At 38.2% G+C, this 12,505-nt stretch overlaps 2 protein-coding genes across 4 annotated transcripts in view; one reads left to right on the top strand and one right to left on the bottom strand.

The window, feature by feature from the left end:
- The window catches only part of LOC146486186 (nucleosome assembly protein 1-like 4), a 29,761-nt gene extending 18,767 nt beyond the window's left edge, over positions 1–10,994 (top strand). For 2 of the 3 annotated variants that reach the window (XM_085099345.1, XM_085099353.1), the window contains exons 12-20: positions 385–473; positions 2,447–2,517; positions 3,620–3,703; positions 4,119–4,141; positions 4,265–4,339; positions 5,648–5,686; positions 7,049–7,084; positions 7,468–7,521; positions 9,359–10,994. In XM_085099345.1, coding sequence (XP_084955471.1) covers positions 385–473; positions 2,447–2,517; positions 3,620–3,703; positions 4,119–4,141; positions 4,265–4,339; positions 5,648–5,686; positions 7,049–7,084; positions 7,468–7,521; positions 9,359–9,394 — 507 coding nt within the window. In that variant the 3' untranslated portion in view covers positions 9,395–10,994. The remainder of the gene's footprint in view (positions 1–384; positions 474–2,446; positions 2,518–3,619; positions 3,704–4,118; positions 4,142–4,264; positions 4,340–5,647; positions 5,687–7,048; positions 7,085–7,467; positions 7,522–9,358) is intronic. The other variant, XR_014860073.1, reaches the window with a different exon arrangement.
- Positions 10,995–12,249: 1,255 nt separating this feature from the next.
- LOC146486185 (CD151 antigen-like) overlaps positions 12,250–12,505 on the bottom strand; it is an 8,810-nt gene continuing 8,554 nt past the window's right edge. Inside the window, exon 7 of the mRNA XM_085099134.1 lies at positions 12,250–12,505. This exon is cut by the window's right edge and continues 999 nt beyond it. The gene's annotated coding sequence lies outside the window, so the exon portion shown is untranslated.

Here is a 12,505-nt window from a genome sequence, read left to right as displayed (position 1 = left end):
CTTGTTATGTGAACTTGTTGCACAATGGATGGGGGGAGGGATGGTGCAGTGGTGAGAGCACTTGCCTCTCACCAATGTGGCCCGGGTTTAATTCCCGGACTCGGCGTCATATGTGGGTTGAATTTCTTGTTGGTTCTCGTCCTTGCTTCAAGGGTTTTTCTCTGGGTTCTCCGGTTTTCCTCTCTCCACAAAATCCAACATTTCCAAATTCCAATTCGATCTGGAATCCGAGGGCCACAGGTTTGTCAGTCATCAGACTGTTAAGTGTCACCCTTGTTAAACAAAGTTGATTTTATTTATTTATTTATTTATTTATTTATTTATTTATTTATTTATTTATTTATTTAATGTTTGAAAGGCTGTTCTCTTTTCTCTTGTCTACAGGTTTTGACAAAAAGTTATAAAATGAAATGTGAGCCAGATGAAGATGACCCATTTGCATTTGAAGGACCAGAGATTATTAGCACTTCAGGGTAATAGTAATTTAATAATAACAATAATAATAATAATTTATGCATTTATATTGGGCAGACTTCATGGATATATGATCGCCAGTGCATTACAATAAGTTAAAATTAAATAAATCACATAAAAACTAAATCAAATGAAACCACTCTTTCAAGTGGTTGATATGCCTTTTCAAATTATTTAAAATAATCGTTCAAGAAATTCAAAGCAAAAGCTCACCAAGTTTTATGCTACAGTCGACTCCCAATAACTTGAACTCTCGTTAACTCGAACCAATTTTCCTTTCCTTTCAGGTCATTTTCTATATAATTTTACCCTCGATAACTCTAACTCCTGATAACTCGAACCTTTTTCAATTTCCCTTGAAGGTTCGAGTTATCGGGAGTCGATTGTAATTGAGATCACATTTCCAAACCTCCTTCACCGTACTGATTTCCTTTGCTTTCTCGTTGTGAATTTTTAATGAGTTTGAAAAGGAGTAGAGTATAAAACACCCAAGATGGGAATCTGTTAATATTATTAATGTGCATATTTTAGTGGATAGCCAGTTCATTATGGCTAATTATGTGCCATCCAATTGTAATTTTCTTGTTTTTATTTTATTACTTTTTTTTTGTACTGCAAGAGTGAAACTGCAACTGCAACTGAAAACCACCTGGATGGAAATTTTCGGCATAAATACGAAATGATTTAGCTTGTCTTAACAGAAGATGGATAACATGCAAAATGTATAAACATCAGCTGTAAATCCCAAAAGGAGCAATAAAAATGAATCACTTTGACTAGAAGCCCTTAATTTCAGAAGTACTCCAAAATTAATGGAATGATGCATACCATTTGATTTTCCTACTCAGGGTCCAAAATTGCGCTTTCCTGGTCGCCAATGCGACTAAAAATTTTGCACTGGCGACCAGAATTTCACAACTAGTCGCCAGCGGGCGATTAACTATTTCATGCCACGATCATTATACAAACAATAACTTTGATTTTCAGCCAAATCGATAAAAATGAAATTCAAAGCCGCCCGCCAATTGGTCACTTCCTTTTTACCTTTCCACTGCTTTTGAAGTATAAAACCGATTTTCCTGTTATTATAAATCTATCACAACGCTTCACAGCTCGAGCAGTGCGAAGCTTCGCCGCCATGTTTTTTGAACGAGAAATGCTGCACGGTTGTGGCCTGGTCCGAACAACATGGCGATCCGTCGATCGTCTTGACAGAACGCGAAAGGAAAGATCGTTTACGGTTTTGGACATAGAGCAAAGAATCAACCAGCAGTTTTTCAATCGGGTACATTTCTTCTCCAAAAGGTAGAGGCAAGAGAAGGTATAAAGTTGACTTGAAACATTTAGCAGTCTTAAGAAACTGCGTACTCGATTCGTTCGTCATGGTTTTTCAGTGGTAGGTGTATAAATCGCCATTGCGGCCCCAAACGCGTTCTCTTGGTTCTATTAAAAAATAAATTCTTAAAATAAAAATTGGCGACCAGAATTTTCCATCTGGCAACCAAAAATTTTGGTTTGTGTTTCGCTTCGAAGGAAAAATTTTATTGACACTTGTTTTTCTGCTTTTTGGCAACCACATTTTTCCATATGGCGACTGAAAAAAAAATTTCAGTCGCCACTTGGCGCCTGCCTAAAAAAGTTAATTTCGGACCCTGCTACTGGAATTTACAGGTTTTCCATGTAAATGGTAAGCACCCCAGGACACCAGTACTGTCACTCACTCTTGGTAAACTGGTAAATAAACTTGAAGCACCATAAAATTCTGAAAATTATCCCCTTTGTTTATAAGTCCCCCAAATTTGAAACACATGGAAGGCTCCTATAGTAAATAATAAGCCCCTCCAAATATCAGCCACTCTAAAGAGTCCTTTGAAAAACAAATAAGTAAGCTCCTGGGCTTATCGGAATGTTATGTCTCCTTTAGTGACTCTTTGTTTTTGTTATGTTTTTTGGTGGGTGTTTTTGCACATAGCTGTCACATTGAATGGAAGAAAGGAAAGAATGTCACTCAAAAAGTTGTGAAGAAAAAACAGAAGAAAAAGGGTATGTTTAATGAATGGATAATAAATAAACGATCAAGTGGTCCATAATCAAATGAGCAAATCCATATCACGGACATCCCTCGCGCTGCAATTTGTGCTTATCTGAGAAGCTCTCCATCCTACTTGCTGACAAATTCACCCTCCTCAATAAACGATCTGAGTTAATTACAAAATGCCGGCATGAAAATAAATTCTACGCAGCCAATCAGAAGCAAGATCGCTTCAACCGCCCTCCTTAAATTATAACTCTACAAACTCCAACGGTACAGTCTGATGATCGCTTAGTGCGTGAAACTCAAGTAACTGTGTTACATTTTTCATCTTAAATTTATATATATAAACAATAAATATATGTTCCCAAGAGGCTTAGTTACATGTAGTGGTTTGTTCCATTGAGAGTCTCTGCCCCAAGGTGTAAGCCCTTATCCTTTTATATACCATTTTTGACAGAAAAGGTAACTCTTTCATATACCTTGCATAGATGATACCCAACTGCATCTGTTTTCAGTGGGGTCTGTTCAAGATATTTTGAAAGGCCCTTTTAAAAATGCCTAAATTATGACAGTTTCCCCTACCTTTCTATTCTTAAACGCGTGAAATCCCTTCCCCTTTTATGTACTTCCAGCCTGAAAAAGGAACCCCCTTCAGGTGGAGCCTACCCATATAGTCCATTATAGGGAGTACCCCCCTCCTCCTGGGGGGATTTGTGTGGTTGACTAATCGTAAATTCTAGACTTTGTGAGACGGTGAGACTCCAAGATGGCTTTGGGAAAAAATCGAGACTGTGAGTCCCTTGAAATTTGACTGAAATTTTACAAGATGTGTAGCTTTTGAAAGATGATTCAACGCTGCTGTTTGTAAGCCCTGTTTCTGTACTCACTGATGCTGTCAGATATTTTCAAAAATTTGATCAATTTTCATCTTTATATATTAACAAAGTGGGCCTCCAAAGCATTCCATGTAAATCGGTGTAATAACTTATAGCAGAAAAATTTAAAGCAAACTGTATCAACCAAAGGTAATTAACCATTCTGTACTGTAATAAAATTTTTAAGATTCCCCTTACATGGTAGATATCAAAATGGCTCATTGCTTATTTCTAGGTTCTCCAGGGAAAGGGCAGACAAGATTTGTCAGCAAGACAATAAAAAATGATTCATTCTTTAACTTCTTTGCACCTCCTGAAGGTAAGTTTAGGTAATGTTTAAAACACGAGCAGAAGTGTTTTTATCGAGATTTAAAATTTTAGACTCAATAAAACACGGCTGCGAGTTTTTTGAACGGCTTCAAAAACGTTCCTGGAGAAGTGTGTGTCAAGAGAGTTCATAACAATGATGCTTTTGTGAACATTGGAAATTAGCATACGAGAAAAACATTAAACACTGCATACTAATAAGGAGGAGGTTTTATCGGGTTTTAAAACCACTGCATGTGATGTTTTATCGACCATTTGATAGGCCAATGGGCTTATGAATTATTAATGAGTTTTAGAATGTTCGAGAAGTATGCATACACTGCATTATCCTGTAGACAGTGAAGAATTGTTGTTTACCAAATAATAGTAATAACTTTGATGATGATGGTTTTTTTTTCTCATTTCAGTTCCTGAGGACGAGGCTGACATGGTAATTTTTTTTGCCACAAATTAATAATCAATTAACAAATTATTCTTAATTAATATTAAAATATTATGAATAGTAAATAATTTTTATTAAATTTTGATAAATCATCTTCTGATTTTATCACAGGATGAAGAAACAGAGGCTCTCTTATCAGCAGACTTTGAAATTGGCCATTTCTTCAGAGAAAGAGTTATTCCCAAGGTAACCTTGACTTAAGTTCAAAGATTTTCAGAATAGTTTTATTGTGTTATCACTGGACATTAATTAGAAGCTGAACTCTTGAATGAAGGATTGTCAATACTGCTGTCAGCAGATCTCACCCTGAAGATGACGAATAGTCGAAGATGTCTTTACAATTTTTTTTAGCCTTTAAAATTTTCATAATTATAAAAAGATTAAATAATGAACAGTCGTTTAACAGTTCAATAAGCTCTCACCTTGTCGATGTCGTGGTTCAACTTTTTTTGGGTTTTAAAAATATTTTCAAACCATTTTGGTTTTTATTTCTCAAACTAATTAATAATTCAAAAGCCAAAGACAAAGGAAATCATGAAATCATGCACCGTGACGTGTTTGGATATCTGATGAAAACCTCCTTGTTTTTGCATCCTTAATTTCCCCTTCAAAATCAGTTTGTTTGAGAACTTATATCAAACACTCGTCACAGTGTCTCATCACAATGTCAAAAACATCGAAGTTCGTCAAAAATACTCCTCTATGCGTCGTATTTTCAACTCTCTTCTCGGTGTTTGATATGTGATGAAACACTGTGTCTCGTGTTTGATATATTACTTCCCTTTGTCTCAGATAATGATAATGAATACTGCACAAAGGAAAATAAAAATGAAACTGGTAGAAAAATCTTGAACCCCCAAAAATTAATCAGAACATAGACACTGCTACAAAGATTCCACTATTATGTACTGGGTGTAAAGGCCTAATTAATTGGTTGCCTATTAGTGCGGTTACCAGTTGAGCGTCGTAAAACCAAAACCAAAGTAATTACTCTGGCCAATCACAACAGATGTAAACAACACAACGAGCCAATCAGAATTCGAAGCAAATACATGTAACTGGCGCCAAGCGCGGGAAAACGCGTGCGGCCAAAACACGATTGGTTTTGGTTTGGATTCCCATTGGTTGAGAAAGTGGCACGAGTTTTGTTAACCAATCACAGAGCGTAATAATGCAAAACCAAACCAAACGCGAAATTACTTTCGACACTCAATTGAAAACCGCTCTATAACAAACCCTTGCTATTACAGACAATTGTGGTCCCATGTTCAGTGGAATCTCGATGTAACGAACCTCTATATAACGAAATCCTTGGTATAACGAACGATATTCTCCAGCCCGACGTTTTAAAATGTATGGAACAGAACCTCATTGTAATGAACCAATTTCCCCAGTCTCTTGGCACTTCGTTAAATCGAGGTTCCACTGTAATAAAGGTTGACTGTATTGTGCATTGCTTGATGAATGTTCTTGAATGTTCATTTGTCCTTGTAGGCTGTGCTGTACTTCACAGGGGAAGCTCTTGAAGAGGAGGTCAGTATTGTTGACTACTACGGGTATTTTGCACCCAAATAAGCTGTAACTACACTCGTTGTCGGTACATGTAGTTTCCTTCTTTGCATCTTTTTGAAGAGTTGTTATACCACCAGGGCCCGGTTGTTCGAAAGCCGATTAACTGTAACTGATCCACGATTAAAAGTTAATCGAGGTTTCCATCTCGCTCGTTTAAATGGTTTAAAAGGCTAATTTTAAGCTAAAGGTTAAGAAAAGTCTAAAGAAAAACTGAGGGACAAAAATCTTTTTGGAGAATCTTTATTGATTATTAATTAGACTCGCATCAAAGTTCACGTTAATCCGGGATTAGCTTAATCGGACTTTTAGAACAATTGGGCCCAGGGGCCCGTTTCTCGAAAGACCCGGTAACTCACCGGGCCCGATAAGTATGTTTTTAAACGTTTCTTTCGCCGATTACACAGTGATTACAGACATGGTACTTGGCCAATGTTTTCATATTATTATAAGATTTTAAAATTTAGTAATCAAAGCTAAAAAAAATTGACTTCTGTTACAGCGGTTACCAAAAACACGCGACCTATCGCCTTCAAAAGACTCCGATAAAGTTGCGTTTTGATGGACGTCAATCAAAGAAAAGCCGTTGAAATTAATTTGAATTCTGAGAACATTTCAAGGCAACAGAACAAAGAAATTGCCAGTTTTATCCGCTGACGGATGGTAAACTTTATGAAAGTTGATTTCCAAGACAGACTATCTAAAAAATGCGCATTGTTTAGACGAAGCCGTATATTTTTGTGAAAGATTTGAAATCGCCACACCTGACAATTAAATCAGCGATGCGTGCAAGTGAGCAAATTTTCACGTGCAGTGAAAATCGAAATTTTTAAAACCTTTTATTTGCGCTTGATTTGGCTGGAGGATCGATTTAAATAAAGTTTACCTTCTCTTAGCGAGGTAAAATTCTTAGTTTCATGCAGGGTTACCTTGGAATCTTGTCAGAATTCAAAATAATTTCAACGGCTTTTCTTTGATTGACGTCCACCAAAACGCAACTTGATCCGACTCTTTTGAATGCCGTAGGTCGCGTGTTATTGGTAACCGCTGTAAGAAACATTTCACTTATCGGGCCCGGTAACTTACCGGGACTTTCGAGAAACGGGCCCTTGGTGGTTAAAATCCTGCAATTCACCACGCTTATGCAGTTTCACTCTAATACAGTCAACACATTGCACTACCAATACAAACATGATTTACCCATGCGAATTCCATTTCTGATACACGAAAGACATTTTTTTTTTCAAAACATTATGTGGCCTATGTAAATAAGACATGATTTGATGACATGTAAAACATGCCTGCTGTTCTTTCTTGTCTTTTTAGTTCGAGGAAGAAGATGACGACGGTGAAGAAGCAGAGGTAATGTCTATTGTTAGCAGTTAACATTACGAATTGCGAAATTAAAAAATTGTAAATTTGTATAGCGCATATTCCATGACGAGATGATCAAATGCGCTTTACAGTGTGGGGACACTCTCCAGATCGAATTGGAATTTGGGAATGTTGTTTTTTTATGAGAGGGGAAAACCGGAGTACCCGGAGAAAAACCTCTTGGAGTAAGGACGAGAACCAACAACAAACTCAACCCACATATGACGTCGAGTCTGGGAATCGAACCAGAGCCACATTGGTGGGAGGTGAGTGCTCTCACCACTGCGCCATCCCTGCTCCCCAGAATTCCCGGTAGACAAAGATGTTACTCGCTGGAAGCTAAACTAATACTTTGTTTTGTTGTTCACTAGGAAGGGGAGGGTGACGAAGATGATGACGATGATCCTGATTACCAGCCACCCCCGGTAAGCCGGTAATATAGTATGGGAGAGTGATTGGGGGTGGGGGAGGGGGAGGGTGATAACAGTAACAATAATATTGAAGTAGTAGGTGCACAAAGAGCCAATCTGGAATTCTAGGTTGGGTGAGAAGGCAGGTAAAGGCTGGTTTTCACTAGGACCTAAGCATAAGCATAAGCATAAAGATAAGCAAGTGAGAACTGGCACTAGCTACATAAGCATAAGGACAGACGCACGCGCAGAAAACCATTTCTTGACGGAATTCTCGATACCAGCTTCCCTCAATGTTAAGCAAGATGGCGGACAAAACGGTTGACTGCCTTGTGCTTGTGCTTATGTCGTCCCTGTTCTCACTTGTGAAAACGGCGACATAACATAACATGAGCATAAGCATAAGCACAAGAAGAACGAACGTGTTCGTTCTTCTTGTGCTTATGCTTATGCTTATGTAGCACGTGTTCTCACTTGATGAAACGGCGTTTATGCTTCTGCTTCTGCTTATGTCCTAGTGAAAACCAGGCTTAATGGGGGACGTCAAAAAGTGGTTTTATTTATTACCTTGTATCCTTCTGACTTCTTCTCTCTCTGAGCAACTCATTTCATTCATCCTATTTTTGTTATTTCGCCATCTTAATTGTTATATAACCACTCAAGTAGTTTGCACACTATTCAGCGGACCTATACTGCTTTCATCAACAGAGTTGATAACGCAATTTGGCCACCGTAAAGAGATTCGATTGCTGACGCTTCGAGCGTCCTTCGTCAGAGCGAGTGATTCGCTCTGACGAAGGGCGCTCGAAGCGTCAGCACACTCGAATCTCTTTACGGTGACCAAATTGGGTTATCAACTCTGTTGATAAACCAAACATTTGTTTGCATTCCCCACCAACGCAACACCATAGTTTCTTTAAAACCTAACCCTCTTATAGTGCTTTGTAGACATCTTTCTGTTGTTTTAACTCTGTTTTGAACGCGGTCCTCGATTCCTTTATTGAGAACGTTGCCTGATATCTTTTCGCTTTGTCTGCAGTAAACCCTTGATTATAAGCAACTTTTCCGTGTTTATCACGAAACGAAGCAGAAAGCAGTGGCTAAAACACATCGACGATGTTTTATGAAAGAATGAAGGCCATATTATGCCAAAACTAAAACAACAAAAAACTAAAACAACAAAAACACGATCTAAAAAGCACTGTAGTTCAGTGGGCAACTTAACCGATATTTAGTGTGCTTTTGAATAGCGAAAAAACATATTTGTATGGATGGAAATGTTCAAATAATGGTTCAGTATTGTTAACAATTACCCTACGAGTCTACATAAGCTAGTATTTTTTATCTTTTTCTGCGGATGGCTTGGATGGAAATGGATTACATAAACTGATCATAGTTTGTCCTTCATTGGAGAAATCTTTAATATTTTCGTCCTGGTGCTCCACGAACAACGACGACGACGCCAACGAAAACGGAACTGAAAAATTACATTCGCGTTTTCTGGATAAATTCGCGATGATTTATACTCTTTTAGTTTGTGTAATATGGCCGAACTATATAGGAGCTAGCGTCGTGCGGGCGGCTTTTAGTTCAGAAAGGGAAAGGAAACTTAATCATCATGCGTTCACGTTCTCCATAAAACTTTAAATTTGGTCATTTCACGTTGTTGTTTTGCAGAGGACGGCAAAGAAATGTTCTAAAGCGTATAACACACGTACAGAGCCAGTGTTTTGCAAACTAAAACTATTGTTTTCTAACGTTCTCGTTGACGCCGTCGTCGCTGCTTAAGCTCCCCAGTTATTCCCCGAGCTCTTCAAGTATCCTCTTATTCCCTTTTGTCATTTTCTTTCAGGATGGCGACAAACCACAAGAGTGCAAAAATCAGTAATTAAGAAACTTTGGGATTCTTTTGGAGGACAAAATTGTTTGGTTGAACTTCACAGTAGATGACGTCGTGATTTGATTGACACGTCCTTCACCGCCTGTCCTGGAATTGCTATTTATTTGATCCATTATCACACTGAATAGTCTCCCACATCCTGTATTTCTAGTTCACGTGATGTCATGGGCTCTCCCCGCACAGACTTAAGGTTTTTAAAATCTCGTTCAGTTTGTGCAAGTTATTACGTTAAGTCGCAGGGATTAGTTGTCTTTGGTAATTCCTCCTTTGAGTGATTTTGCGGTTTCAATTTTTTGAGCCAGTGGATTAAATCCAAAAGTGGCACGCCATAGTGGAACTATTGAATGGTACTTTTTTCTGATCGTGTTCGTTTTTTCGTTTCTCGTTTCATTTTCAAAATAAACTTTGTCTGGATCTTGCAAGAGGTGAAGCATTCTCAGAATCAACCTCATCGCAAGCGACGTGGTCTATCAAGTTTGTGCACGAAATCCAAGGCTAAGGCTTGAGGCTTTTAAAATCTTGTTTGTGCAAGTTATTACGTTAAGTCACAGGTATTAGCTATCGGTACGTAATTCCTTCTTTGATTGATTTTGTGGTTTCAAGTTTTGAGCCAGTGGGTTAAATCCAAAAGTGACACACCACAGTGAAAAAATTCAGTGTTACTTTTTTTCTGTTGTTCGTTTTTCGCCTTTCATTTTCAAAATGAACTTTGTTTGGATCTTGTAAGAGGTGAAGCATTCTCAGAATCAACCTCATCGCATACGACGTGGTCTATTAAGCTTGTGCACAAATTCCAAAATAGACCATGTCAACTAAAGAGCGACCTTTAATATGGCATAATTCGCTGATGTTGAGCTAATAAAGTTGACCATTAATTTCGGAAAACAACGACCTCTCACAGAGGTACCCTAGAAATCAGAAATTGCCTTTCATTTGGGCACAAATTTGGCGAGATTGATTTGTTTGCCCAGGTTTATCTCGAAGTTATATGTCAGTTGTCGCAAGGTCGCTTTTTTGTTTGGCATTACGGCCAAATTTGTTTGACTGCTAACATGAAATCTACCTTGTTTTAGTGTTGGTTATTTGCAGATATTTTGTAAATTTGGAGCTTTTTTCCTCTTTGGCACACTTTAGACAAAGTTACCCGGCAATGACAAGAACTCAGTGCTGAAATATAAGGGAATTGTGCTCCCAGTTTCTCGTTACACGCGGGTTTTGTTTACTGTAACAAGAACGGAAGAGTAATGAGCCATTTTGTTTGGAGATTTTTATTTCACAGTACTTTAACAAATGCAGTATTAATGTTAAAATGACTGCAGTTCAATAGACTGAATAGGTGCTGTTAGATGACATGAAAACGGAAAACGTTTGGAGACACGTTCGTCGAAGGGAGTTGCTTACCTTAGAAGAGTAGTTATTTTGAATATTTCAACCTCACCAGCTTAGACAAACTGTCACAGGTGCTCTTTAATATGACTGATATGTTGTATGTCAAAATGTTGCCAGCTCTTGACCAGTAAATAAATTTGCATAGTATTAACACCTTTCAAAATGAGCTAATTTAGCCAATAAAGGATGTTAAATTTTTGGAAGTTGTTACGACTGATTTAACACCGGGGTGCTTTAACAGGTTTTACGGTAAAACCAGACCAAAAATCGACGCTCTAACTATCCACCACAGACAATGTTGAAAGTAGAAGAAAATGAGAAGCCAGTTCTAATTTTCGCAACGACTACGGCAACGTAACCTATTAACTCTTTCCCACCCGAGGGAAATGCCGAATTTGTCTAAATCGCTAACTATGAACTGGGAAACCACATGTGATATACCATTTCGGAAAGGTATTTTCTCGGGTGTGCTATAAATCACACCAACAGAGATGGAGGAGGTCATATATTAGAGTGAGAAAAGTCCAAAACGAAAGAAGAAAAACATTCGTTGTACATATTGCGTATCCCCCTAAACTATAGCTTAATGTACAGCTCTCAGTGCATTGCTTGTTGTAAGATATCGATGGGACTCAACGTACGAAGGAAAAAAATTCCAAAAGTTTAAGGGGTGGTAAATCAAGTCTCGTGTAGGAGGGGGGCATGATTTTATTCTTTCAATTTGTAGATCTTTTGGTTGTGCAAATTTCACACAAATTGACCAAATACTGGGGAAAGAGGCGTTCAGGAGCGATGCAAAGAAAATTGCGACGCTTAGATAACTAGATTAACTAGAAATAGTTAACATTACAACTGCCCCCGCTTTTTAAGGCTAATCTGTTATAAATTATTCATCCACGATCTGATTCGTATGATATTCCGTTTTTTGGAAAATGATGTGGGGCATGGTGACATTTCGCACCTTTACAACCGATGAAGTGGTTATAAGATTGGTCATTCACGCCGTATGAAAGCAAAGGAAATCTGGACGGTAATGGTTAGCGCCCAAGGCCCAGTTGCTCGAAGCATGGTTAGCGCTAACCCGGGTTAAATACCATAACAACCTATAGGTTTTAATACCTCTTAAGCAATGGTTAGCGCTAACCATGCTTCGAGCAACTCAGCCCAAAACGACAAAGATTAAACCACAATGCGATCGACTTGGAAAGTCTCTCTTATTAGCTGCTCACTGAATTAGCAATCGTCTTTAAAATATAACACTAACCCAGAAGAGAACGAAGGAAATGGGGGAAGTAGATCGCGAGAGGGGTGGGGTGAACTCCTCTCGCGGCTTTGCTTCCCTCCGACCACCTGGCCAAGACAGGCTAATTCTACGCTGATGATAACAACAGTGCGATTTATAAGAAATGTGGCTGTTGATTGGCTAGCAATGGATAAATGGACAACGTCAAGCATTTCAGTGTGAGAATAAGCTTTTCGCTTTATTTGTGAGTATACGAGTTAATTTTACATATTTTTATGACAAGTTCTCGTTACTGTAGCAGTATTGTGATGCTTGATATATGCAGCAGGTTTTTATCTATTATTTTCCACTGTTCCTTTTTCTAACTTATCCTATCCTGGTTTCATCAGAAACTTGGGAACAAAATTATATAATATTCCTAGCAATAAATTAGACTAAAGAGATTGATAGGCTCACACCAGACATCG

The sequence above is a fragment of the Pavona decussata genome, unplaced genomic scaffold (genome assembly GCF_977016875.1).
Source record: "Pavona decussata unplaced genomic scaffold, jaPavDecu1.1 SCAFFOLD_21, whole genome shotgun sequence".
NCBI lineage: Eukaryota > Metazoa > Cnidaria > Anthozoa > Scleractinia > Agariciidae > Pavona > Pavona decussata.
This window is presented reverse-complemented; position numbering and strand designations above follow the sequence as displayed.